The sequence below is a fragment of the Pungitius pungitius genome, chromosome 5 (assembly GCF_949316345.1).
Source record: "Pungitius pungitius chromosome 5, fPunPun2.1, whole genome shotgun sequence".
Classification (NCBI taxonomy): Eukaryota; Metazoa; Chordata; class Actinopteri; order Perciformes; family Gasterosteidae; genus Pungitius; species Pungitius pungitius.
In genome coordinates, this window is record NC_084904.1 from 21,375,772 (window position 1) to 21,402,994 (window position 27,223).

Consider the following 27,223-nt stretch of genomic DNA (forward strand, 5'->3'; position numbering starts at 1 on the left):
ACTACCACTAACAGTACTACTAGTGTTTCTACTGCAAATAATACTAAAATTACTCCTACCACTACTTCTTAGTATTTTTAAAATATTTTTTTTAACATACTTTCAGCAGTAAATGCCTTTTTGAGTCTGCAGATTTGTCCTTTTTCAATTATCACAAGTTCAAGTCAATAACTTTCTCAACATGCTTTCACCTGAAATCCTTCAAATCAATAAATAATTTTAGTTTTATCTGTATAAGCACGTGTGAACAGGATAAAATTCTAATAAAAAGTGACATTGATTTTAAGATGTGTTTTAGTGCTGAAACCAAAAGCTGATTCTACAATAATCTCTTAAGGATTTTAGTCAATCGATATCAGATAAATGTGAAAAAATCAGCGAATCCTCAAATTTGAGCAAATTTGCCGGATGAATTATTTAAAAGTGTAATGATTAGTAATATTGTCAACAATACGTTGATTAAATTGCATGAGATCTACCTTCTCATTAAATATTGTGGTCTAAAACGTGAATGAGGGACTTCTATTAATACATTTACAAAGCTGTGCTGCAGTTTGATGAGTTTACACAGAAACTGACTCACTTTTCTATTTAAATGATCATTTTATTGATGACACCGTAACACATTTTCTTGAAGTCATAGAAACACGTAAGAGAACAGAGCACTAATCCAAAGAATCAGAGAACTAGAGGATCAATATTATTATACAGAAGAAACCCAGAGGGACACAAAGGGACAAAGGTGAAGAAGAAAGAGGCGACTGCAGAGAAATGATGGAATAAAGTCAGAAACAGAGGGAACGGGACAAAGAGTGAAAGAGCAGAGAAGTCAACTCAGTGTTGTCAGTGCAACTTAGTCCCTGTGTGGAGGGAGAAGATGGAGGAGCTTCAGAGGAACACAGTGGCTCCAGTGGATCTCAGTCCTGCTTCATGTGACTAAAGCAGCAGAGCTCTCACTGACCTCCAGAGACCAGAGAAGGAGCCTCACTCTACTTCCTTCTACTGGCTCTTCTTCTACGCTGATGACCTGCTGCAGGTTGGACACTAAAGTCAACTGGTTGTGCGTCTGCATCAGAAGCCTCACTGGGCCGTCTGTGTGTGTCTGTGCCTCACGTTGTGTGACTGCGCCCCCTGCTGGAGCTCCTTCTCTCTCTGCTGCCTCTCATCGGTCACTTGGACCCGACTGCTCTTCCTCAAAGCGACCTGCAGGCTCAGTGAAGCTCCACTCAGTCTTGGTGCTGATGGTCAACGATGCTCCTCGTGTTCTCTGAGCTACGTGAGGGCCACGTTCTGCACCCACAACACGGGGACCCAGAGGAGAGCATCTTCATCATCACTGTCAACATCCTCCTAGTGCCACATCATCATCATCATCCTCCTGATCATCATCTCCTCTGTATCATCTGGAGATAAAAGTGTTCATACGCTGAGAGAACAGACAGAAAGTTTGAGTATAACAGCGTTCAGTAGAACACGAGGAACCAAATTAAAATAAAAACACCAATAAACAAAGTGTCCAGTTGACTGTCATGCAAAGTAAATGCAGTTATCTGCAGGTGTGATACTGTGTCCTCGCTCATTTCAGTCATGTGACTCTTATTGTGTTTTAATACTTTGAAAACACACAAGAAGAACAACACCTGTGGAGCGTACATGCTGCTGTCTCTTCTTCTTATGGAGGAGGGGGGGGCGGGGGGGGTTCGTGTCTGGCCAGCATGATTAACCTTTGACCCTTTACTGGTCAACTAGGCATCAACACTGAGAACAACACAACGTCTTTGCGTTGATTATTTAAAAAAGCTCAAATCACTTTAAAATTAAATATTTGAGGATGTTACTTTTGAAACGTCAGATCACTTAAAACACAAACCTGAATCATGAGATTTAAAGTGATGGATGTCCCACTCAGCTAAAGTGGTAATGAGATCCATCCTCACCATGAAAATGGAAGAAAAGAATGTCAACACAACCCCTGAAATCTAAAGTAGCACACAAAGAAAAAAGAAAACTATTTCCCACCATGTTTTTTGTTTCAGAGAAACACATGCAGGACACAAAGTGGTTGAACTTTCCCTTTAAAAGCAGGAGAGTCGACTCCTTTTTAACAACAGACGGTACCTGCACAAGTGCACAAGAGTTGTATAATAAGAGCAAAAGACACAAAAAGGAAAAGCACATTAAAATCATCCACTGAAATAAATAAATAAATATTGAAAAATAAATAGAAACCTGAGGACTGCCTGGTCTCTTTAATATCTTGGTCTGACCAATCGGAGCGAGACAAGTGTGAAGGCAGCCAATGGTGGACGAGGAGCTGATCGCAGGTCAAACCCTACAGAAAGAGTTCTCTGTGCTGCAGAGTCCGTCGGATTAATCACAAGCACTTAATGTTGTAAGAAGCCAAAACCACGTGAAGAACACAATGCAAGAAAAGAAGAAACAAACTGATGAAATCATAATTAAAAAATAAACCAAGGGCTGAAGGCAGGGGACTGATAGGTCCTCCAAAACAAAGCCTCCTCCTCACAACTCACACACACACACACACACACACACACACACACACACACACACACACACACACACACACACACACACACACACACACACACACACACACTGTGCATGTAGGGGTCACGCAGTCTGCAGGATTCTCTCTGACTTAAAATGTTCCGTCTGTTTTGATTTTTTTTTGTCCATCGACATTCTAGCGAGCTAAAAATATCACACCTTCTAAGGAGCTCTCACTAAGCCCCGAGCAGGTTTTCAGCCGTCGCCTAGCAACAGAAGCACAGCCCCCGACAGCCCCCCAGCACCTTTGTGCATCACCGCTGGCTGTGGAGAACAGTTTGTGTGTTAAGGGTCAATAAGAAAATTAGCGATTTTATTGATTTGCGTTTTAAATACAAGTTCTTCAATTAAAAAGAAAATGTAGAGCGAAATAACATTTTGGGATTTTTTAAGTTCAACCTGTTTTAGAGTCCAGTTCAGGACTAAAACTAATCCAGAGTTTGTTTTAAAATGGTACTGTCGCTTGTGTCCTTTTGTGGCCTCCACTTCATTTAAGTGGCTTCAGGAGATCTTTCTTGGGTCCAGTCTCCAAGACCCCAAGACTGAGAGGCTTCCACGTTCTCAAAGTCCCTCAAAGTCCCTCAAAGTCCCTCAGTGAAGAATCAAAGGTCTGATCCGTCCTCTTTGGTCTCAACATTCAGCCTCATTCTATCATCACTGCGTCCACCTTCTCTCGTAAACCTCTTCGCTTTGGATGTGGACGATTGGGAGGCTTGAAGACACTGAGTGAACCTCTCCTACATGGTCACACACACACACACACACACACACACACACACACACACACACACACACACACACACACGTTCAGATTTATCCCTTCCAAAACAAAAAAAAATAATGAGAAAAAGAAAACCCCCAAACAAATAATACTGCGTTGAACTCGAGTATTTAAGTATTAAAGCTCACGTTGAAGAAGCAAAATACAAAAACTGCCAATATCATCTCTACTATAGAGCCACAATAAAAAAACAGCCACTGTTAATATGGAAAAAAAACATGCTTCCTTAAAAAGATAAAAACAAAACAACCACTGGCATCAAGAAGTTAGAATTATATAAATTACATGTACATTTGCAAATGTGTAATAATAATAATGATAATAATATTAAGAGTAATGATAATAGATTTTACTTAAAACTTTACATATTGTATTTCCAGTGCAGTGTTTATGTCACACAAGTGTGGATTGACAGGGGGGGGTGTGAGAGGGTCGGGGGGGCAGGTGACCTGCGGGGAAGAGATGAAGGGACCACGACCCCCTCGCCTGTCGGGGGGGGGGGGGGGGGGCAGCGAAGAAGAGGAAGGACGACGAAGCCGCTGAAGGTGTGACAGACGGCTGGTTGGTGGCAGGAGGAAGAGATGCATGCTGGGGGTCGAGCCGAGTGTCTCGCGTGGGAGGGTCTGTTGATGAAGGGTTCGTTGAAGAAGGGGGGGTCTGTGCCCAAACCATCCCTTCTTCCTCCTCCTCCTCCTCCTCCTCCCCCCCCCCTGACAGAAGAAGCTAGAGCATTCGACCCTGAGAAGAAAAGAAAAACTGTGTTAAAAAAAGGAAAATAGAGCCATTTCTGGTGCCTGTGCAGCAGTTTGAGGCCTTTTCTGTGACCTCTTAAAGCCGCCCTTGCAGTCCAACCCCCTGCTGGGCGCCCTCACCTCACTGGAGCGGCGCGGCCGGTGCTCCTGAGCAGTGGAAGTGGATGTTCTGCCACTTGCCGTCTCTGCGCTGCCAGACGCGCGTCTCCTCCGACTGGCTGGAGCGCGGCCGGCCCTGGTTATCCACGAACTGGGTCAGGCGGATGTAAGCGATGCAGGCGGCGTCCTCGCCGATCAGGTGGACGTGGGGGTTCAGGATGGTGGTGTGGATGGGCTTGCTGTTCTTGGCCAAAACTGCGAGAGAGAAAAAAAATAAAAAAACAATTGTAAAACCGTACTTACTGCGAGAAGCAAAGCAAAAAAAAAGGACAAAAAGAGAACAAATGGCGAAGGAGTCGGTCGTCGTACGGTTCTCAAAGTAGAACCGGTGGAAATCCATCCCTTCGACCAGGTTGCCCAGCGCCTCCGGCTCAAAGGAGGTCAGCCCGGCGTCGCAGATCTTACTGACGAGGGAACACAGACGACACGTTACACGCTACACGCTGAGCTTTAGTGAACTTTGCGCGTGAAGCCCCGACTCACGCGTACGCCTCGAAGTCCCCGTTGTTGATGGCCTCGATCAGCTGCTCGGTGATCTTGATGATTTCTTGCTTGCGCGCTGCAGAGAGAAGCAGAAGCCGAATCAGAAGCAAACGCAAACAGCCCGACGGATGCGGCGCGGTTTGTGAATCCTTCGAGTCTTCATGCAACGCAAGTCTCTTTAGAAGAAGCTTTATAGTGAAACATCGGAAACAAATTAAAAAGTTAATTCCCTCTCGAATTAGTTTGTCAAACAAATCCAATGCACACACGCACACACACACACACACACACACACACACACACGTGTCCTGATCGCTCAACTTCCACCTCAGCCTCGTGACACCTGGCAGCCGCGGGGTTTCCCTGGGCGCGGGACAGGGGCTCGGTACTCACTCTGGGAGGGAGACGGGGACGGGCTGGAGGGGGAGGTGGTGTGTGAAAGAGAAAGTAAAACTTTGCTTCCTCGTTGCTGAACGGAGCCAGAGACGCATCACAGGGTGAGATATCTCTACTAAACACAAGAACCATCCAGATCTGTAATCCAGAGAGACTCAGATTTGATCATTAAAGGAAATGGCTGAAAAAATCGCTCACCATCAATGATTAACCAATGAAGGAGGTCCGTGAACTTGAAGTCAGATTCAGACATTGTTGAAAGGAGACACGACGACGTTTCACTGTGAGAAATCTGAGGAATAATGTTGCACCTGGACTGAGAAAAGACAAATGAATGGAAATATAATTTGCTGAGTCTTTCTTTTTTTAAGAACTATTTGAAAAAGTCAGAGAAATGGCTGAAAAGATTGTTCTTAATCTAATCTAATAAAAGGAGAGAAAGTGAAACTTAAAGCGTTCAGAGATCCCGTCGCTTCCTCGTTGCTGAACGGAGCCAGAGACGCATCACAGGGTGAGAAATCTCTACTAAACACAAGAACCATCCAGATCTGTAGTTAACAGCCTCAGATTTAGAAATTAGAGGAAATGGCTGAAAAAATCGCTATTGTTGAAAGTTACCTGAGCTGCCATGTTTGTTCAGAGACCTTCAGAGATCCCGTGTCTCTGAGCTGCAACCACAGCTTCTGTTCAAGCTGCCTGCAGCGATTCTGGGAACAAGCTGGAAACAAGAACTGTCCCATTTGTAAAAGAAAATCCTCTAAAGACAATATTGAGGTGAATTTTCAATTGAAGGAACTCGCTGACGTGTTTGCTGGGAGACAGAAGACTGGATCAACTGAGACAGAAAGAGCAGAGAAGAAGGTGGAGGTGGTGAGTTGTGAACATGGAGAAGAGACTAAACTGTTCTGTGAGGACGAGCAGAAAGCTGTGTGTCCTGTCTGTGAGTTCTCTCTCCACCAGAGTCACAAGGTGGTTCCTCTAGAACAAGCAGTCAGGAACCTGAAGGACCAGCTGAGATCTGACTTGGAGTCTCTGCAGGACAAGAAGAACAAACACCAACAAGTGAAGAAAACATACAATGAAGTGATTCAACTCTCCAAGAAGCAGCTGGTGTCCACAGAGAAGAAGATCAGAGCAGAGTTCAACAAGCTCCACCAGTTCCTGAGAGAGGAAGAGGAGTCCAGACTGGCAGCTCTGAGGGAGGAAGAGGAGCAGAAGAGGAAGACCATCAACAGAGAGATGAAGATGATTGAGGAGCAGATCTCCTCTCTGTCAGACAGCATCTCTGCTGCTGAAGAAGACCTGCAGAAACACAAGGTGTCGTTCCTCAGCAGTTATAAAGCCACTCAGACCAGAGCCAGAGTCCAGAGCTCACTGACAGATCCACAGCTGCTCTCAGGAGCTCTGATAGATGTGGCCAAACACCTGGGCAACCTGTCCTTCAGAGTCTGGGAGAAGATGAAGGACCAGGTCCACTTCAGTCCTGTCATTCTGGACCCAAACACTGCATGTGACATTCTCTATCTGTCTGATGATCTGACCAGTGTGAGACGTGGAGGCACAGACCAGCAGCTTCCTGATAATCCAGAGAGATTCACTAGGTATTTAAATGTTCTGGGTTCTGAGGGCTTCAGCTCAGGGAAACACAGCTGGGAGGTGGAGGTGGGAGACCATCCTCAGTGGGTATTAGGTTTGGTTAAAGAGTCAGTTGACAGGAAGGGAGAGAAATATGCTTCACCAAAAGATGGAATCTGGTGTTTAGTTCATCGCAGTGGAAAATACACTAATGGAGCTGGTCAGACTGTCAAAGTGAAGAAGAGTCTCCAGAAGATCAGAGTCCAGCTGGACTATGACATGGGGGACGTGTCCTTCTACGACCCTGAAGACATGACTCACATCTACACTCACAGAGACACTTTCACTGAGAAACTCTTCCCATTTTTTTGTATTGGAAAGTCTGGTGATGCTAAAACTACTGATATCAAGATCTGTCAAACTGATGTTTCTCTGTGATGTTCAGTGAAGGTGGTGAGGTCAAAGTGACTCATCAGCACGTTTATTATAGTTTTTGTTGTTGTATTCTTCACAATTTTTAAAATTAAAGAATGAGAAACTAAAGCATAAATAATCAGAACTATGTGTGAGGGATAATGTTCTAAATAGTGGTTTTGGTGTAAATTTACAGTACAGACGAGTCGATTTACTGTGATCATTTTATTTTGAAATGTATTACTAGTTTTTTTCTAAGAGCAACAACGTTAAGATTACATTAAAATGCTTTAGTTTTAAATCACGTCATAAAGCTTCATCTTACTTTATTTATCTAACATTAATCAACTTCTTTATTGTGGTTCATATTAAACTTTTCAGTTTCATGAATAAATGGTTTGGTTTTATTTGCAGTTTTTATTGCTGATGATGCAGAATAATGTTAAATTTATATCTTTCCAAACAAATCTTTAACATATACAGTTCATGTAGAACAAGAATTTAATTATTTTTACTCCAACAAGGTGGAGACAAAGTTCACATTTTGGTTGCAGACTGTCTTCATCACATTCTGACCTCTGTTCAGGGTCTGGTAGAAAATGTCTGTATTTCTGATCCTTCAGAACATTTCTATCCATCTCTCAGGGTTCAATCCAGGAGACAATCACAAGAGAATCCACCTCTGGATCAGATACTTAGTTTATAAATTGTTAATCTATTATCTCTGAAATCAAATAAACAAATCAATCACCTGCTTTTTTTTAACTGCAGCTTGATGTTTAGCTTTAAAAATTCTAAATAAAATACTTTATTCTCATCTACACCTTTCTGTTCCATTTCTATTATTCCAATACCAATATTACAACTGATATTACTACCACTAACAGTACTACTAGTGTTTCTACTGCAAATAATACTAAAATTACTCCTACCACTACTACTTCTTAGTAATTTTAAAATATTTTTCTAAACATATTTTCAGCAGTAAATGCCCTTTTGAGTCTGCAGATTTGTCCTTTATTTTCAATTATCCCAAGTTCAAGTAGATAACTTTCTCAAAATGCTTTCATCTGAAATCTTTCAAATCAATAAATAATTTTAGTTTTATCTGTATAAGCACGTGTGAACAGCATAAAATTCTAATAAAAAGTGACATTGACTTTAAGATGTGTTTTAGTGCTGAAACCAAAGCCGATTCTACAATAATCTCTTAAGGATTTTAGTCAATCGATATCAGATAATTGTGGAAAAATCAGCGAATCCTCAAATTTGAGCAAATTTGCCGGATGAATTATTTAAAAGTGTATTGATTAGTGATATTGTCAACAATACGTTGATTTAATTGCATGAGATCTACCTGCTCAGTAAATATTGTGTTCTAAAACATGAATCAAGGACTTATATCAATAAAAATAAGCTGTGCTGCAGTTTGATGAGTTTACACAGAAAGTGACTCACTTTTCTATGTAAATGATCATTTTATTGATGACACCGTAACACATTTTGTTGAAGTCATAGAAACACGTAAGAGAACAGAGCACTAATCCAAAGAATCAGAGAACTACAGGATCAATATTATTATACAGAAGAAACCCAGAGGGACACAAAGGGACAAAGGTGAAGTAGAAAGAGGCGACTGCAGAGAAATGATGGAATAAAGTCAGAAACAGAGGGAACGGGACAAAGAGTGAAAGAGCAGAGAAGTCAACTCAGTGTTGTCAGTGCAACTTAGTCCCTGTGTGGAGGGAGAAGATGGAGGAGCTTCAGAGGAACACAGTGGCTCCAGTGGATCTCAGTCCTGCTTCATGTGACTAAAGCAGCAGAGCTCTCACTGACCTCCAGAGACCAGAGAAGGAGCCTCACTCTACTTCCTTCTACTGGCTCTTCTTCTACGCTGATGACCTGCTGCAGGTTGGACACTAAAGTCAACTGGTTGTGCGTCTGCATCAGAAGCCTCACTGGGCCGTCTGTGTGTGTCTGTGCCTCACGTTGTGTGACTGCGCCCCCTGCTGGAGCTCCTTCTCTCTCTGCTGCCTCTCATCGGTCACTTGGACCCGACTGCTCTTCCTCAAAGCGACCTGCAGGCTCAGTGAAGCTCCACTCAGTCTTGGTGCTGATGGTCAACGATGCTCCACGTGTTCTCTGAGCTACGTGAGGGCCACGTTCTGCACCGACAACACGGGGCCCCACAGGAGAGCATCTTCATCATCAACATCATCATCATCACTGTCAACATCCTCCTAGTGCCACATCATCATCATCCTCCTGATCATCATCTCCTCTGTATCATCTGGAGATAAAAGTGTTCATACGCTGAGAGAACAGACAGAAAGTTTGAGTATAACAGCATTCAGTAGAACACGAGGAACCAAATTAAAATAAAAACACCAATAAACAAAGTGTCCAGTTGACTGTCATGCAAAGTAAATGCAGTTATCTGCAGGTGTGATACTGTGTCCTCGCTCATTTCAATCATGTGACTCTTATTGTGTTTTAATACTTTGAAACACACAAGAAGAACAACACCTGTGGAGCGTACATGCTGCTGTCTCTTCTTCTTATGGAGGAGGGGGGGGCGGGGGGGGTTCGTGTCTGGCCAGCATGATTAACCTTTGACCCTTTACTGGTCAACTAGGCATCAACACTGAGAACAACACAACGTCTTTGCGTTGATTATTTAAAAAGCTTAAATCACTTTAAAATTAAAAATTTGAGGATGTAACTTTTGAAACGTCAGATCACTTAAAACACAAACCTGAATCATGAGATTTAAAGTGATGGATGTCCCACTCAGCTAAAGTGGTAATGAGATCCATCCTCACCATGAAAATGGAAGAAAAGAATGTCAACACAACCCCCGAAATCTAAAGTAGCACACAAAAAAAAGAAAACTATTTCCCACCATGTTTTTTGTTTCAGAGAAACACATGCAGGACACAAAGTGGTTGAACTTTCCCTTTAAAAGCAGGAGAGTCGACTCCCTTTCAACAACAGACGGTACCTGCACAAGTGCACAAGAGTTGTATAATAAGAGCAAAAGACACAAAAAGGAAAAGCACATTAAAATCATCCACTGAAATAAATAAATAAATATTGAAAAATAAATAGAAACCTGAGGACTGCCTGGTCTCTTTAATATCTTGGTCTGACCAATCGGAGCGAGACAAGTGTGAAGGCAGCCAATGGTGGACGAGGAGCTGATCGCAGGTCAAACCCCACAGAAAGAGTTCTCAGTGCTGCAGAGTCCGTCGGATTAATCACAAGCACTTAATGTTGTAAGAAGCCAAAACCACGTGAAGAACACAATGCAAGAAAAGAAGAAACAAACTGATGAAATCATAATTAAAAAATAAACCAAGGGCTGAAGGCAGGGGACTGATAGGTCCTCCAAAACAAAGCCTCCTCCTCACAACTCACACACACACACACACACACACACTGTGCATGTGGGGGGTCACGCAGTCTGCAGGATTCTCTCTGACTTAAAATGTTCCGTCTGTTTTGATTTTTTTTGTCCGTCGACATTCTAGCGAGCTAAAAATATCACACCTTCTAAGGAGAGCTCACTAAGCCCCGAGCAGCTTTTCAGCCGTCGCCTAGCAACAGAAGCACAGCCCCCGACAGCCCCCCAGCACCTTTGTGCATCACCGCTGGCTGCAGAGAACAGTTTGTGTGTTAAGGGTTAATAAGAAAATTAGCGATTTTATTGATTTGCGTTTTAAATACAAGTTCTTCAATTAAAAAGAAAATGTAGAGCGAAATAACATTTTGGGATTTTTTAAGTTCAACCTGTTTTAGAGTCCAGTTTGGGACTAAAACTAATCCAGAGTTTGTTTTAAAATGGTACTGTCGCTTGTGTCCTTTTGTGGCCTTTTGTGGCCTCCACTTCATTTAAGTGGCTTCAGGAGATCTTTCTTGGGTCCAGTCTCCAAGACCCCAAGACTGAGAGGCTTCCACGTTCTCAAAGTCCCTCAAAGTCCCTCAAAGTCCCTCAGTGAAGAATCAAAGGTCTGATCCGTCCTCTTTGGTCTCAACATTCAGCCTCATTCTATCATCACTGCGTCCACCTTCTCTCGTAAACCTCTTATTTCAAGCGGTTTGCTTTGGATGTGAACGATTGGGAGGCTTGAAGAGCTGAGTGAACCTCTCCTACATGGTCACACACACACACACACACACACACACACACACACACACACACACGTTCAGATATGTCCCTTCCAAAAAAAAAAAATAAGAAAAAGAAAACCCCCAAACAAATAATACTGCGTTGAACTCGAGTATTTAAGTATTAAAGCTCACGTTGAAGAAGCAAAATACAAAAACTGCCAATATCATCTCTACTATAGAGCCACAATAAAAAAAACAGCCACTGTTAATATGGAAAAAAAACATGCTTCCTTAAAAAGATAAAAACAAAACAACTCTAGAAACCACTGGCATCAAGAAGATAGAATTATATAAATTACATGTACATTTGCAAATGTGTAATAATAATAATATTAAGAGTAATGATAATAGATTTTACTTAAAACTTTACATATTGTATTTCCAGTGCAGTGTTTATGTCACACAAGTGTGGATTGACAGGGGGGGGGTGAGAGGGTCGGGGGGGCAGGTGACCTGTGGGGAAGAAATGAAGGGACCACGACCCCCTCGCCTGTCGGGGGGGGGGGGGGGGGGCAGCGAAGAAGAGGAAGGACGACGAAGCCGCTGAAGGTGTGACAGACGGCTGGTTGGTGGCAGAAGGAAGAGATGCATGCTGGGGGTCGAGCCGAGTGTCTCGCGTGGGAGGGTCTGTTGATGAAGGGTCCGTTGAAGAAGGGGGGGTCTGTGCCCAAACCATCCCTTCCTCCTCCTCCTCCTCCTCCCCCCCCCCCCTGACAGAAGAAGCTAGAGCATTCGACCCTGAGAGGAAAAGGAAAAACTGTGTTAAAAAAAAAGGAAAATAGACCCATTTCTGGTGCCTGTGCAGCAGTTTGAGGCCTTTTCTGTGACCTTTTAAAGCCGCCCTTGCAGTACCAACCCCCTGCTGGGCGCCCTCACCTCACTGGAGCGGCGCGGCCGGTGCTCCTGAGCAGTGGAAGTGGATGTTCTGCCACTTGCCGTCTCTGCGCTGCCAGACGCGCGTCTCCTCCGACTGGCTGGAGCGCGGCCGGCCCTGGTTATCCACGAACTGGGTCAGGCGGATGTAAGCGATGCAGGCGGCGTCCTCGCCGATCAGGTGGACGTGGGGGTTCAGGATGGTGGTGTGGATGGGCTTGCTGTTCTTGGCCAAAACTGCGAGAGAGAAAAAAAATTGTGCGTTTACGATAAAAAAAACAATTGTAAAACCGTATTTACTGCGAGAAGCAAAAAAAAAGGACAAAAAGAGAACAAATGGCGAAGGAGTCGGTCGTCGTACGGTTCTCAAAGTAGAACCGGTGGAAATCCATCCCTTCGACCAGGTTGCCCAGCGCCTCCGGCTCAAAGGAGGTCAGCCCGGCGTCGCAGATCTTACTGACGAGGGAACACAGACGACACGTTACACGCTACACGTTGAGCTTTAGTGAACTTTGCGCGTGAAGCCCCGACTCACGCGTACGCCTCGAAGTCCCCGTTGTTGATGGCCTCGATCAGCTGCTCGGTGATCTTGATGATTTCTTGCTTGCGCGCTGCAGAGAGAAGCAGAAGCCGAATCAGAAGCAAACGCAAACAGCCCGACGGATGCGGCGCGGTTTGTGAATCGTTCGAGTCTTCATGCAACGCAAGTCTCTTTAGAAGAAGCTTTATAGTGAAACATCGGAAACAAATTAAAAAGTTAATTCCCTCTCGAATTAGTTTGTCAAACAAATCAAATGCGCGCACACACACACACACACACACACACAAACACACACACTAGAGACTTGAGTTCATCTCCTCGTATCACCGCAAACCGTTACAGTCAAAAGCCATCAAGCGTCAGACTGACGAGGAAGTAAACAACGCCCAGGAAGCAAAAGAGCGCACACACACACACACACACACACACACACACACACACACACACACACACACACACACACACACACACACACGTGTCCTGGTCGCTCAACTTCCACCTCAGCGTCGTGGCACCTGGCGGCCGCGGGGTTTCCCCGGGCGCGGGGCAGGGGCTCGGTACTCACTCTGGGAGGGAGACGGGGACGGGCTGGAGGGGGAGCGGGGGGGAGGCGGGGAGGTGGTGTGTGCAGGCGGAGGGGCGGGCCTGGCGCTAGGGGGGGCGTCGCCCTCGGGTGCAGCGGCCGGCGGCACCCTGCGGATGCTGCTTACCAGGTCTGTGAGCCGGGACACTGAGCGGCGCCCGGGGCAGGGCGGGTGGGTGGAGGTGGAGGTGCAGGTGGAGGTGGAGGTGCAGGTGGAGGAAGGTAAAACAAACAGGAGAACAAAGGAATGAAGAAATGCAGAAATGAGTCTGTGTTTTAGTGTTTGTCACGTTTTGATTCTGCCTTTAGTTCACAGTTACTTCTCTATAGTGCAGCTTTAGTATTTGTTCCTTAGTTTAAGAACTTTTGCCCGAAATAAAACTCTTAAATGAGAATATATTAAGATGCAAACACAACAAAAGTAGAAAACAAATTAGTTCTATGCTGATCTTTCTAGAAATAAGATATTTTACTACTTTCCCCTCAGAAAAACAGCCAATGAGGTCGCAGAGCAGAGGTCCCTCCATCTTTTCCTCCTACGCTGCGCTCGCTCTACTTACTCTGCATGGGGACGACGGGGGTGTGTGGAGGGGAGGGGGCAGAGAGGGCGGCGGGGGGCGGGGTGCTGGCTCTGCCTTCCCCGTCGGACGCGGCCCCTGAGCCCCTGCGCACGGAGCCCAGCAGGTCAGAGAACTTTGTGGCGGCTGCGAGTTTTTCCGGAAGGGAGGAAGACGGGAGACACTTTGAATGGGAGCCGTGCAGGGGGGCAGACATTTTCTCGGGGGGGGGGGCTCCCCCGAGACAAAGGGGGAACATGAAATACAAAATCCATGCTGGGTGGAGCGTCCAGCGCTCCATATATGGTCACGCCCCGCCCACAAAGAAGGAGGAATGAGTCGGGCCACCGGAGGGATTTGGTGGCGCTGGACGGCAGCAGATGTGATGCTTTTAATACACGGAATGCACGACGTACGAGGGAAGCTTTGGTGAAGGCAGACTTCTAGTAGCGAAGGAAGGTCTGTGTGAGTCTGTGTGAGTGTGTGTGTGTGTGCGTGTGCGTGCTGCAGGCGGCGTGGGGCTGGGCCGTGCGGACTTACAGGACGCCGCGGCGGAGGAGGCCTGAGTGCTATCTGGCTGGGAGCTCGAGCTGGACTGCGCCTTGTCTAAGCTCTTTCCTGATAACATGCGCGCACACACACACACACACACACACACACACACACACACACACACGCACAGAAGGCAAAGAGAGATGACAACCAGCAGCGCGCAGAAAAAACACAACACAAATGTCACAGTGGGGACAGACGGCTGATGGAAATGCGTCCATTAAAAGTTAAATTATGGAAATAGGAAAGACGGCTCAGAAGAACATCCACGAAGTAGCAGTCAGCAAGTGATCTCACAAAACCCGAAAGATTATCACCTTACAAAAAAATAAAAAAAGGACACTTTATATTAAAGGCCTCAGAGGACTTTTTACTGCTGTAAAAGCATCGAGAGCAACAGGACAGACGTTTGGTGCTGGGTTACAAAACCAGCTGTCGAGCCCTCGCTGACCGGACAAGACCCAACGAAAGGCCGACATGACCCCCCCCCCCCGCGCCCACACACACACACACACACTGGTCCTACACGACCCCCCCCCCCCCCCTCCTCCTCCTTCCCGCACTCACCGGCTCTCGTGGGTCAAATCTTAAGAGTCTGAAAGCTGTTGTGAGACTGACGCTCTCCAAGGGAGGCGCTAGCAGAGCAGGGTGTGTGTTTAAACCCCTCTGTGGGCACCCATCTCCGGTTCCTGCCCCCCGCCCGGGGCTAAATTTAAACACACCTCCCCCTTTAGCCCCGACCCCCCCTCCACCTTCCAAGGTGCCCTCGCCCTCTCCAGCCGGAGGGGCTCCAATCGGGGACCTCGTGTAGCGGAGGATCTTTGGGCTGATTTACTGCCATCAAGGGTAGAATGATTATTTATTTTAAGTGAGCAAATGGGTGAAGTTTACTTGATCAAATATTCATTTGACTCATGAGTTTACAAAAACCTTCCAGCTATTTAATGAAGAGCATTGATTGCATTACTAGAAAGCATGTTGTGATGTAGCTGCATATCGTTATACTAAACTTTATGCATTATACGTATGTTGGTCAAATCTTTTTTTCCACACTTCAGAGCAGTAAATATAAATAAAACTTGTGTTTTCTGGTATTGTCTTTTACTTGGAACCTTATATGAGAAGATCTTTTCCATGTCTACTTTACTTCTTAGTTGCCATTTGCTTTTTAAAGAGCAGACCCCCACGACGTGGTCTGATCCGTCTCCATGTTGAGAGCCGCGTGGAGGCAATCCTCCTCCTCCTCCAATCACTCTTATGCCCACAACTTTGTATTTTTCCAAAACATGAGGTTCTGCTTCTTAAATGAGCACCGTACACAACGGCTCAGCTTCAGGGGGGGAAGACGATACACGCACGACCCCGTCTGAGATCCACTGTGGGAGTGGACACCGCACAGCGCCATGTTGGTGTCTCAGAGCTGCCTTTCTGAATGTTAAGATACAGCCAGGACTCCACCAGGGGGCAGTAAGAGGTCACCCACCAGCAGCATGACCACCAATTACAAACACTTGAACCCGACTGACCAAATCCATCCGTTTCCGGCGGAGCGAGCTCTGGTTTTAAAAAGAGTCACTCGGTGTAGAAATGTCAAGTGGGGGCCGCAAACCTCTCAGAAGCATTCAGACCCTCAGCAATCATTCACCACTTGAGCTTCTTGAGCTTTGGGGATTTGTTGTGTTTCTCCCGCAGGTGTCGGGGGGGGGGGGGGGGGGGGGGGGGGTCTTACCTTTCACATCTTCGTCCTCCACGGTGGTGTTGCTGCTGTCTGACGATTCCTGGAGATCAGAGAAAGACGGTCAGCGCCGGTTCAAAGGTCGTAACGCACACATTGCACACGTGAGTGGTGGAGAGACGTCATGTGACAGACGTCATGTGACAGACGATGTGTGTATGTGTGAATCCTGATCTGTGACACAAAGACCCGTCAACAGATTGGCTCATTATTCCATTCGACATATTTGACCCTTGGCCTAAAACCGCTTTTCTCTTCTTCCACCCCAGGGGTACCTGCCTCTGCTTCATTCTGTGTGTGTGTGTGTGTGTGTGTGTGGAGAAGCGATGTCTTTCCTCCACAGGGTGCTTTTGTGTTGCCTCCATCTCCTTCAGCATTGGTTGCACGCAGGATGGATTCTCAAAAGGTCAATCAGCCGTCATCTTAATCTCGATCTATCCGTCCACCTTCTGCCTCTCTTCCCCCCCCCCCCCCCCCCGCGGGCTTCTCAACCAGTTAGCTTGTGATTTCCAATTAGCACATTAAATGAGCCTAAATTCCCCTGCATGACTCGGTGACCTCATTAGAGGTGCACGCGTGAACCAACAGCACAAAAGTGGTGTGACAGCCGCATAAAGAGCAGCTGGTGACCTGAGGAGGAAAAGTGTGTGTGTGTGTGTGTGTGTGTGTGTGTGTGTGTGTGTGTGTGTGTGTGTGTGTGTGTGTGAGACTGAGGAACAGAACTGTGGATCTTCACATTTTAGAAATACTATCATTCATATTTTCTTTGGGACATTAAGCATCTTACTCATTTTGTTTGTGCGTCGCGACACAAACGACTTGATCAAACACACACAGCTGTTACAGACCCACGAGGAAGATGGTGTCACTGCAGTCATGCAGGTTCATGCACGACCTCCAAGCACAAACAGACGAGCTCATGTGACCAAATATTAATTATGTCAATTATACAAAAATCTATTTTAAAAATTAACATCATCGTTCAAACTCCATTGAAGCTCTCTGACAACCATCTAGGTTCAACGATCTGTTTAAATAATATATATAATATATAATAATATAACAACACGTTGGCTCGTTGTGCTGCACGACAAACGCACAACAAAGAAGACGAGGACGTGTTTTTAAGTCACATCTTCTACTCTGGTTCATGAGGAACATCCGCTGCTCATTTTATGAAGTCATTATTCCGAGTGTAACCTGAAGCAAAACACACACACACACACACACACACACACACACACACACACACACACACACACACACACACACACACACACACACACACGTCACACATTTGAACACATGATGAAAAGAAGGGTCGAAGGGCAGGAGGAGATGGGGAAGAGGAGGAGAATGGCAAAGAGGATAAAGAGTAGGTCAGGACTGGGGAATGATACACGTGTACCTTCGTCCTGTCCACCGGGTTATGGATGACGGTTGTCTGAGGCTCCTGGAGGAAGAGGAGGAGGAGGAGGAAGAAGAAGGTGGTGTAAATGAGAGGAAGGAGAGAAAGAGAAACGATTGTGACATAACAGTAGATGGATTAAGTGTTGAAATAAAAAAAAAAGACAGTGATATTAATGACAGATGAAGAGGAGACAGCAGGAGGAATCCTTCACGGAAAGGAGCTGAAAACCCTGATTTAAAGCCAGAGAAGGGAGTGAAACTCTGCTACGAGCACATCAGTGGTCGCACACACACACACACACACACACACACACACACACGGCATTTAAGTTGCATTCAAAACTGACGTTTTCATGTATTCATGCGTTGCCCTGATCCATCGTTCTGAATCGCCTTCATGGAGCAGTGATCCAGAACCGAGACGATTGTAAATCAAAAAAACGCGGACGTAGATCTGGACACGGTCCTGAACATCTCACCGGCCCCTGAGCTCCTCCACCAGACCTAAAGACATTCCATAACCTGCTGTGTTTCACAGAGTCCACCGCGAACACATGTCTCTGCACGGGAAGTGACACCCCCCCCCCCCTCCCCTCCCCCCCAAGCGACTAATCATCAGCTCTCTCCCCTCGCTGATGATGGCAGTGTTGTCGCGGGAACCCGTCGCCCGGGGCAACAGCCCCGATCGATGGCGAGTGGGTCGGGTCGGGAAGGAGGGGTTTCCAGGTCGTCGAAATTGAGGTCGCGTAAAAAAAAAAAAAACGTGCCTCCGCGCGACCCAGAAGGAGTTAATGCAGCGAGCGGCTAAACGGCGACGAGCTCCCCGGCAACGGCACCAAGATCACAGGAGGCCTCCCACGCGCTGTTCCCTTCAAGGAGCAGAATAAGAGGAGGCCTCTTCTGCACATGGTTCACACACACACACACACACACACACACACACACACACAGACTGACAGCAGGTAGCTGGTTCTAACAGCGGCGTGAAAGCCGAGGCCACAGCCATCAAACAGGTCATCAGTAAAGTAGCACCCCGGGGTGCATGTCCTGGTGACCCAGTGAACAGTTAAACACGATCACTACATGCCGGGACGGAGCTTCCTGTCGGCCAGCTGGGCTTCGGGGTGCCAGCGCTTCACTTAACACGGTGAGCCGAGTGGGAATGAGCCACTTCTTCTTCTGGCTGAATGAAGTGTTCGGGATGAAATACGTGATGTTCCTGTTACGTCTGCAGTGCAGCAGCTCACTGCTGGAACACAACTGAAATCATCCCTGTCATGAAGACTGAGGTCACGTGATATTTTAAATGATCCTTTCATGTCTTAAATGGATTGTAAACATAATGATGATGTGTTATCATCTCATGTACAATTCACAAAGCTGATAAAAAGCTATAATGCTTTTTTAAGTCCTGTATTACAATACTTGATCATTACCTCTTTTTCTTTGTGTTTAGTTTTTCAACAGAAACTCAGATATTGAAAAAAGACGTATTCAACATTTAAATTTCAACGACAGTGGCTCTGAAAATCCATGCGAGTGCGTGTTAATGAACCGTCGCCTCCTGCAGTGCATCTCCTGACAAACAGAGTGCAGGATATAAGACTTATAATCTAAACAGATCATTAAACAACAACAACAACGTGTGTGTCTGTAAGGCGGGACCATCGAATCTCTTCATTTCACCCACATGTGACACGTAAATACCAAAAGAAGCACAAGCCGCCCAGAGGCCTCGAACCGGCAAGACGGACAGAGAGAAAAGACCAAGTGAAGGTGGAGGGAGAGTGGGGACAGGGGGTCTGGATGGACACACATACGGGGGGGGGGTGAGTGAGGGGGGGTGTTAGGAGGTAAATACCAGAGCAGGTGAAGGGACGTTTCCTTTGGGGCTGGTGACTGTGCTGTTTTTGGTGCTGTTTGTCTGGGGCTGTGCAGGAAAGGGAGGAGACACAAGAGTGTTAACAACAGTGAAATGTGTGTGTGTGTGTGTGTGTGTGTGTGTGTGTCCGTGCACGCGTGTGCTTGTATGCAGCTCCGTGTCACTTCGCACATCGGCGTGTGTGACAACTCGGTGACGCGCGTCTGACAGCCTGTGGGAGCAGCAGGAGTGGGCGGGGCTTAGCCAATGAACAATCCTTTAAAAAAATGTTTAAATTAAAACAAATCCCGTCTATTGTGTCAAACTGTGAGGCCCAGACACCACAAAGTGTGATTGGGGCAACACCTTCCTTCATCAATAGGTCTGTAATGGGTTATAAACCATTAAAACTAATGGTGTCGTAGGTGACAGGCGGCAAGCACTGATGGAACCGTTACCGAAGCCATTTGTTCACCGGACTGATCTGTGATGATCTGTGACATGAGGGGGGGGGGCGGGGACAGGTGACACCGTGACGCTGTCACCGCTTACGATTGATTACACACCGCCACGTTTGAGCGGAGCTAATTGGCCACAACGAGTCACCTTTATAAGAACGAACATCAAAGAGCCGTCAGTTCTTTACTGCTTAGTTTGATCATAATGACATTAACATTAAATCTACATTAAATTACTAATAATCTTATTTCTGCTTAATCCTCCTAATCACCAACATACATCTAATAAGTCCTATTAGTCGGTGAGGTCAAGAGAAGTCATGAATTACTCAACTCCTCATTGAGCCTCGTTGAAAATGTCAGAAAAAAAAAGAAAAGCACGGCAATTAGGAAAAAAGATAGAGGCATAAAATTAAATGAATGGTGTGGCACAATTTGTTTTTTCTGACTCGACGGATGAAACAGTAAACGAGTGAGGTCACTGCTTGGGTCCCCATGTGGTGACCATAGCTAAGGTCATAACAAGCTGCTGCAGGGACGACACATTTATGAAAGTCAGCATCCCAGTGTTTCCCCCAACGAGGAGCCAACAGGATTTCTACAAAGGATTTAGGATTATTGCAGAAAAATAAGCTCTGTGCCAAACCAACTGAGTCTGAGCCGAAGGAACAGGAAGGAGAGGAAGAGAAGAGGAAGAGTCCTCAAACGCCACCACACATGATGCGAAACGTACAAACACCAAACAGCTGTGCAGTTAGAATCTGGTGTGAGTGGACGATAAGCCGATGCGTGCAAACACACAGACAGACACTGAGCTCTATCACACACGCCAAACGCACGCCTTAAAACCCGCCGCCGCCGTCCTTCACCTGAGGAGCAACGCGTCCCTCGCCAAGGCGACCGGCTGCTGAGGAGTGTCGCTCCAAAGCTCGTTTGCGGTCTCGGCTTCTGTGTCACGTTTGCGTCTTTGAGGGCATTTAATGATCTGATGATTCGTGACACACGTCCCCACGTTTGAGCTCCAAAAGGAGGAGATCACACAGACTTTAGGAGGGCAAAGAAAGCAGCGATCTGGGAGAACAAAGGAGGGAGAGGTGGGGGAGGCGAAGGGGCACGTGGAGGGCAAAGGTCACATCGATCAGAGGGAAGAGGAGTCAACCCGCCGCTCTCAGTGGAGCGAATCAAAAGCCTCCTGCACGCACAAGGGGGCAGAATGATGCTTTTTAACAGGATCTGGTGGGTGCAAAAGCTTTCTTAGGCTTTTAAATCCCGCTGGCTGGTTTGAGGCCTCCAACCATTTACCTTCATCTACTTAAATGAGATATTTATTGCTGTTTTGTAGCAGGTTTCTGTTCACATTTGTGAATGCAGTCAGTGGCTGGATGCAGGTGTGCCCCCATCTACCTGTACTTCCACTCCTCCCTTATGTTGGGAGATCTGTCTCGTAGGACCAAAGACGCCTCGTGTCTCAACTACGAGCAGCAGCTCCGCCTCTGTTCTAAAAGTGTGACAGATCTGGAGCAGAATCCCTGGAGTAACTCTGACGGATGCTTAAAAAAAAAAAAAAAAAGAGAAGATCCTGCTTCCACCATGTTGCCGGAGACGAGTCAAGGAAGGCAATGCGCACTTTGCAAGGCTTTTTCTGATGTGGGACATTCTGTGTTTGTGGTTATGACTCCAGGCCATAGATCCACGTGAGGGAAGTGAAGGAGACTCCATGAATAGAGTAAAGGTAAAGGAAGAGGAAAAAAAGAAGTGGAGAAAGTGGGAAAGAGTGAGCGGGTAAATGCATAAACAGCATGCTCACCATGTACTGGACGGTGGAGCTGGACTTGCGTTTCTGTCAGCAGGCGATTGATGGATGGATGGATTTTTTGACAGATGGATGGACGGCAGAAGGATGGAGAGAAAAGTAACGAATGACAACAAAAAAAAATAATGAATGGACTGTCACAAAGTACAAAGAATAAAAAGTCTAAACTAAAACTTGTGCACTTTGACGGCAAAAGAGATTTCAATTCTTCAACAGAAAAAGAGTGTTTCTCCTCGAGTGTCATGGCGGATGAAAGGAGGGGGGGCAAGCAGAGGAAAAAAAGAGCAGTGGTTTTGAGGGGAAGTAATCAAGAAGAGGACTTAAGTAGCAAGATGGAGGTAAAGTGGAAAGGAAAGAAGTGTTCTCCCGAGTCACCTGTTGCATTTACACAACAACTAAATCACCGTTGTGTCATTTTAGGACATAGATGTAATCACTTCAAATCAACCTCACAGTCAGGGTGTATTTTCATTCTGGTACATTCTGGTGTTACGGGAGTAGTTTGGTCGCGGCTCATCAAACCCCCCCCCCCCCCCCCCCCCCGCGCAGTGACGTGTGAGAAGGCCACATGCGAGATGTTTTGGGCACATCGCTGCATGAGGTGCTGAGTGGAGACAGCCTGCTCGCTCTTAGCAGGTGTTACAGCTGCAAAAAATGCCAGGTGCCACCACGCATTAATGAACCTGCGAGAGGAGGAAGAGGAGGAAGAGGAGGAGGAGGCCGAGGGGGGGGAGGAGGCCAGAGTCGCCAAGAGGACACGGGGCGGGAGGAAACGGGAGAAGAGGGAGGGGCGGGCAGCGAGCGAGGGAGACGCCGTTGGAAGTGGTTGGGGGGGCGAGTGTGTGGGGAGCCTGTTGCTAGGCGACGAGCGCGCCGCAGTGGAAGCGAGCGTCTATTTCGGTCTTCTGAGTTTCCAGGGTCCAGACTGGCAGCTATTCCGGGAGCCGGAGTCACATTCCCGGCTGAACCGAGCAAGGAGAATGAGTGGCGGAGGGCGGGGGGGGGGGAAGCGTGCACAGACAGACACACACACGCGCGCGCGCACACCGCTGCACACGAGCAAACCACACATGTGGACACCCACGCTTACGCACCCCCCCGCCTCACCTCCACGCACACACTTTTCAAACTGACAAACTAATGTGATGTATTCAGACACACACACAGTCACATTTGCATCGTGCACAAACACACAAACACACAGCGTGCGCGCAAAGCTCGAGAAGCAAACGCATTCTTTTGCATGTACACGGCGTTCCCAGATTTGTCGCCCTCCATCGCACATGAACGCCACACACACACACACACACAGACAAGACACGTTGGTAGAAGCTCTGTGTGGGATGTGTTACTGTGTGTGTGCGTGTGTGTGTGTGTGTGTGTGTGTGTGTGTGTGTGTGTGTGTGTGTGTGTGTGTGTGTGTGTGTGTGTGTGTGTGTGTGTGTGTGCGAGCGAGCGTGGGATGGTGAGAGGTCTTCATTAAAAGATGAACTAGAATGTGGGGTTAAAGACCAGATGGGGTGAGCACAGAACAAGGAGGCAGTGAAAAGAGGAGAAAGAGGCAGAAATGGAGGGATGAGAGGCGGAGAAAAAGAGAAAAGGAAAAAAAAAGGAAGAGGGAGGCCGACAGATGGTTGCATTTAATAATGGAGACGGAGAGAGGTGGCAGTGAGCTGGATAGCGCCAGATCAAAATAAAGGATGCTTTCAGGAGGATGTGCTGCGTGCGGTTACAGCGGACAAAAGGAGACGCGCACACACACACACACACACACACACACACACACACAGACACACATCCTGGCTTCATACAAAACAAATCTGTGAGTTTCTCGTCGCACGCCGTGCCAAACTCAACAGAAGCCCCGATGCAGACGCACAGCATCCCCACACATGTCACAGTGAGCAACACATCCACCGGGACTACGACACAACATCAATGAGCAAACGACACACGCTACAGAAGGAAAGAATCCAATAGTAGGATGGAGGAGAAGAACGTGAGAGGAGGTGAGGGCTGTGACGGGGGAGGCGAGTGACCCGGTGACCCTTACCTTGACGTCGGCCTTCTTGTTGAGCAAGGACTTAGCTGCTGCAATGACAAACACAGGAGAGAAAAAAAAAACACCAGTCAGAGGAAACAGAGCAGCGAGCACTCACTCCGTCCGCTACGTCCTCACGCTGCATTGAACCCGTTCCATTCACTCTGTGGGGGGAGAAAAACGCTCTGCATTGACCTCTGCAGAAAAAAAATACATCTTTTGGCAAAAGCAACGGGTCGGATGAAGCAGCCTGAGGCCGAAAGAGCGTTATGCAAATCTTTGAAGACGTTTAAAATATCCAAATCTGACCGATCTGGTACAAACAAAGATGGCTGCCCTGCCTGCCACTGAGCCCGGCCTTTAAAGAGCTCTGAAGGAGGATTAGACCTCCGTCTGCTCTCTAATAAAGAGTAGCGCGGCAGACAATGGCCTCTCTCTGATGAGCATAATACCCATAATCCCTTACAACAATGACAACAGGCCGCAGGCACACCAGCGTCGAGCCGTCACTGCGCCGAAAATACGGAGAGCGAAGGTGGTCCATCAGAGGGATGCAGTAGATCCTCCATTCGGCTATTAGTCATGTCTAAAAGTTACAACATACTGTATGTTTGCAGGTAAGCACTGAACAATGCTTCCTAGAGGAAGAGTCTTCATCGTCATGAGCCAGACGTCAGTGTTTGGGAGCATTGATGAAGTTTATTAGATCTTCCTCTCTGGGACGGTTCCTGCATCAGGAACAGTAACGCGTTGCATAATGGAACGTTACAAAGGGGATACGCGACGTCATTTTGTGCGATGCCGGTGCCTTTGACCTGCCACTCCCAGCGCTCGACTCTCTCAGTCACCGAGACAGGTTTTTTTTTTTTTTTTTTTTTTTTTAAATGGGGGGGGCTGAGTGCAATTGGAAGTCTAATCAGAAGCAATCACATCAGCAAAGTCTCGCGGAGCCTCTTAAATAACGACTCATCATTTATATAAGTGTCTCTTACGCCCCTTTAACTTTTCCAGCGCAGCGTCTCATGCCCGAAGTGAGGTTAGCGGGGCGGAGAATTTAGAAGGGAGGAGGGCATGAATGTTGCATAGCTTATTGTTGTGCTGTTGTTCCTTCTTGCAGAAGGAAGCTGCTTGTTACTGCGGAGTAGAAAGAGGGGGTCATGAAGAGGTCAAGTTCATGCATTCGGCTGTGCAGATAAGGAGAGAGGATGGACTCTGCTTCTTCTAAAACAACTTTGTTCTGTCAAAGTGCATATTAAAGAAAAAGAAGAAAAAAAACTGCCATTTCTAAAAAAAAAAAAAGTCAGAAAACCTCAAAGCGCCACCTGGAAAAACCAAACCGGTTGCGTAATAGAAACCGGAGGTGGAGAAGCAGAAGGGCGCTCCTTACCTTTGCCACAAATGACACATGAAGCGAGGAGAGAGAGAGGGAAGAGATTAAAACAAAGTCACCGCTGCTGATCCCCACAAGGCGCACCACTGAGGGAGGGGGGGGGGCGAGGATGGGCTCGGGTTCACGTGAAGAATCCAGGCGATAGACGCACCCCAAAAAAGCCACGTCGGGAGGAGGGGGAGTAAACTGTTGAATGCTTAAGGCCGGGACAGATTTGAAAGGACACGTGTCGTCCCCCCCCTCACCCCCTCCCGCAGAGGAGGAGGAGGTCTAGTAGCGAGTGGTCGTACTTAAGGTGAGGTAGAGCGAGGCCCGCGGGACGCCAGCGAGGCGGCGTGAGGCTGATCGGGGGAGACAGCGCCACCGTGAATATTTGATGGGAGCCTCGTGGCGGCGGCTCAGGGACGCAGGGGGGGGCCTCAGAAACAAGGACGCGGCTTCTGTCTCCCCAGCTCAATGCTGCTGGCATGTGGCGCTGGGGTTTTTTTTTTTTTCTCTCCCCGCAAACCCAGAATAAAAGAAAAAAAGCACACAAAGGGGCTGTTTCACTCATATTAAAATGCTGAGACACCTTTGAATGAACAGTATTAATCTTTAATGAAATACTGTGTAAACCGCACAGGCTGACCTCTCAGGATGCCCATATTTCTCTGAAGAGGAGGCAAATTCAAACAGCTTAGGGCGAGTAAATATTAGATTTACATTTGTCAGGGGAGGAGGGGGGGGGGGGGGGGGGGCTGTGTTATTGTGAGCAGCGTGGGTTGGCAGCGCATGAATAAATCAAGGGGTTCTGTCTACAAAAAAGGCTAAAAACATGGTTAAGACAACAAGGACTGCGGTAGCGTTGGTGGCTAGACGTGAATGATCATTTTCGCCGTGTTGCTCGGCCTCTGCTGCATTTTTAAATGGGGGGGGGGGGTGGTTTTAAATGTGAGCGATTCTGAAATATTCATTTTTGACCCCTTTAAAAACGTTGGAAAAACGTCAGCGATACGAGAGCTGCAGCTCGTCTGAGGATTTATCGTCCGATGTCTCCAACGCTGAAGATCCAGGCCCAGCCTCGTGTCTTCCACAGTGTTCACCATGCACCATAGTCCCCCCCCCCCCCCCCCCACCGTGTAGCAGCACATGCACCAGTCCAGTGCCACATGCAGCATTCACCGGCAGCTCCGTCCTTAAAAAAGTAAACTTTCCAGTGTCATTGTCAGACAGAGAAAAGAAGAGAGAGGGGGTGGGGGGGGGGGGGAGAAGTGATGGGGGGGGGAGGGGGGGCTAGGTGAGTATGAATTAAAATGGAAGTGATGGCGGTAGAGTTATAGAACAGTGACTTAAGAGGTGATCATAAGGGAGGTGGAAATGAATGAGGTGAAGCCGAGTGGTGCAGTGAGAGGAAGAGAGACGGAGGGCTCGGTCCAGGCTCTTATGCAGCGAGATGAAGATCAAGATGATGATGGTGGTGATGATGATGATGGGATGAATGTGGGTCAGTGGGAACGACAGAGCAAACTTTACTAATTATGCATGAAATATGAATTATGTTAATAAGCCGTGAAGAAGGTTTGAAATGATGTCTCCAAACGTCTTACTGAGATAAGAACAAACATGGAATATAACAGATTCATGACATATTACCTAAAAGGTGACGACTCCTCTTTTCTTCATAAATAAATAAAAATAAATCTTATCTCTGACTGAAGATGGAAACAAAGATAACATGCTGCAGACGAGGAGCCAGAGGCAGATGCAGTGAGTGCCGTCCATCATGCTCTGAGGTGGGGGGGGGGGGGCGGTGTAGAAGTGGTAAGAGACAGCGACAGAGAAGAAGGAGTGGCATGCCCCCCGGGCCCGAGCCACAAACGCTACCTTGTTCCACCAGCCCCGCGGTGGTGCCGGCGGCCGCAGCCGCCGCCGCTGCCGCCGCCGCCGCCGCCGCCGTGACAGACGCCTGAGCGGTGGTCTGTCTGCTGCCCACTGTTAAAGAGTCCGAGCGCCCCGCCACGCATGGAGAAAGAGGGTTAGAAAGCAAGGCAGACAAGAAAAAAGGGGGGGGGGGGGTAGGGGAGAGGGGGAAAATGAGGAAACAGCTGTGCGCAACATTTTCAAATGGG

General features: G+C 47.2%; 3 protein-coding genes across 46 annotated transcripts in view; 1 reads left to right on the plus strand and 2 right to left on the minus strand.

The window, feature by feature from the left end:
- Window positions 1-583: 583 nt before the first annotated feature.
- LOC134129031 (calcium/calmodulin-dependent protein kinase type II subunit beta-like) lies at window positions 584-5,395 on the minus strand. The gene is made up of 5 exons (XM_062562195.1): window positions 5,355-5,395; window positions 4,747-5,109; window positions 4,573-4,667; window positions 4,225-4,458; window positions 584-4,090 (listed from the first exon to the last, which is right to left on the minus strand). The coding sequence occupies exons 1-4, from the start codon at window positions 5,393-5,395 to the stop codon at window positions 4,226-4,228; spliced, it is 732 nt and encodes a 243-aa protein (XP_062418179.1). The 3' UTR covers window positions 584-4,090; window position 4,225.
- LOC119224862 (zinc-binding protein A33-like) lies at window positions 5,085-7,906 on the plus strand. The gene has a single exon (XM_062562570.1). The coding sequence runs from the start codon at window positions 5,728-5,730 to the stop codon at window positions 7,153-7,155; it is 1,428 nt and encodes a 475-aa protein (XP_062418554.1). The 5' UTR covers window positions 5,085-5,727; the 3' UTR covers window positions 7,156-7,906.
- A 1,792-nt stretch (window positions 7,907-9,698) lies between these two features.
- Window positions 9,699-27,223, minus strand: part of camk2b1 (calcium/calmodulin-dependent protein kinase (CaM kinase) II beta 1) — a 35,145-nt gene continuing 17,620 nt past the window's right edge. For 3 of the 44 annotated variants that reach the window (XM_062562546.1, XM_062562547.1, XM_062562568.1), the window contains 13 exons: window positions 26,979-27,086; window positions 23,738-23,775; window positions 21,679-21,711; window positions 19,414-19,482; window positions 17,551-17,595; window positions 16,137-16,185; window positions 14,396-14,473; window positions 13,859-14,002; window positions 13,281-13,445; window positions 12,710-12,785; window positions 12,536-12,630; window positions 12,178-12,411; window positions 9,699-12,039 (listed from right to left, as the gene is read on the minus strand). In XM_062562546.1, the coding sequence (XP_062418530.1) occupies window positions 12,179-12,411; window positions 12,536-12,630; window positions 12,710-12,785; window positions 13,281-13,445; window positions 13,859-14,002; window positions 14,396-14,473; window positions 16,137-16,185; window positions 17,551-17,595; window positions 19,414-19,482; window positions 21,679-21,711; window positions 23,738-23,775; window positions 26,979-27,086 (1,133 nt within the window). In that variant the 3' untranslated portion in view covers window positions 9,699-12,039; window position 12,178. The remainder of the gene's footprint in view (window positions 12,040-12,177; window positions 12,412-12,535; window positions 12,631-12,709; window positions 12,786-13,280; window positions 13,446-13,858; window positions 14,003-14,395; window positions 14,474-16,136; window positions 16,186-17,550; window positions 17,596-19,413; window positions 19,483-21,678; window positions 21,712-23,737; window positions 23,776-26,978; window positions 27,087-27,223) is intronic. The other 41 variants (XM_062562553.1, XM_062562554.1, XM_037482263.2 and 38 more) reach the window with 36 other exon arrangements.

Bases quoted from the DNA above. Each gene is read 5' to 3' on its own strand.
- LOC134129031 (XM_062562195.1), bottom strand. From the start codon at position 5,395: ATGTCTGAATCTGACTTCAAGTTCACGGACCTCCTTCATTG. The intron at 4,668-4,746 runs GTGAGTCGGGGC...TTCCCTCGTCAG, and splicing joins GGGGACTTCGAGGCGTACGC to TAAGATCTGCGACGCCGGGC. The intron at 4,459-4,572 runs GTACGACGACCG...TCTCTCTCGCAG, and splicing joins CCGGTTCTACTTTGAGAACC to TTTTGGCCAAGAACAGCAAG.
- LOC119224862 (XM_062562570.1), top strand. From the start codon at position 5,728: ATGGCTGAAAAAATCGCTATTGTTGAAAGTTACCTGAGCTGCCATGTT.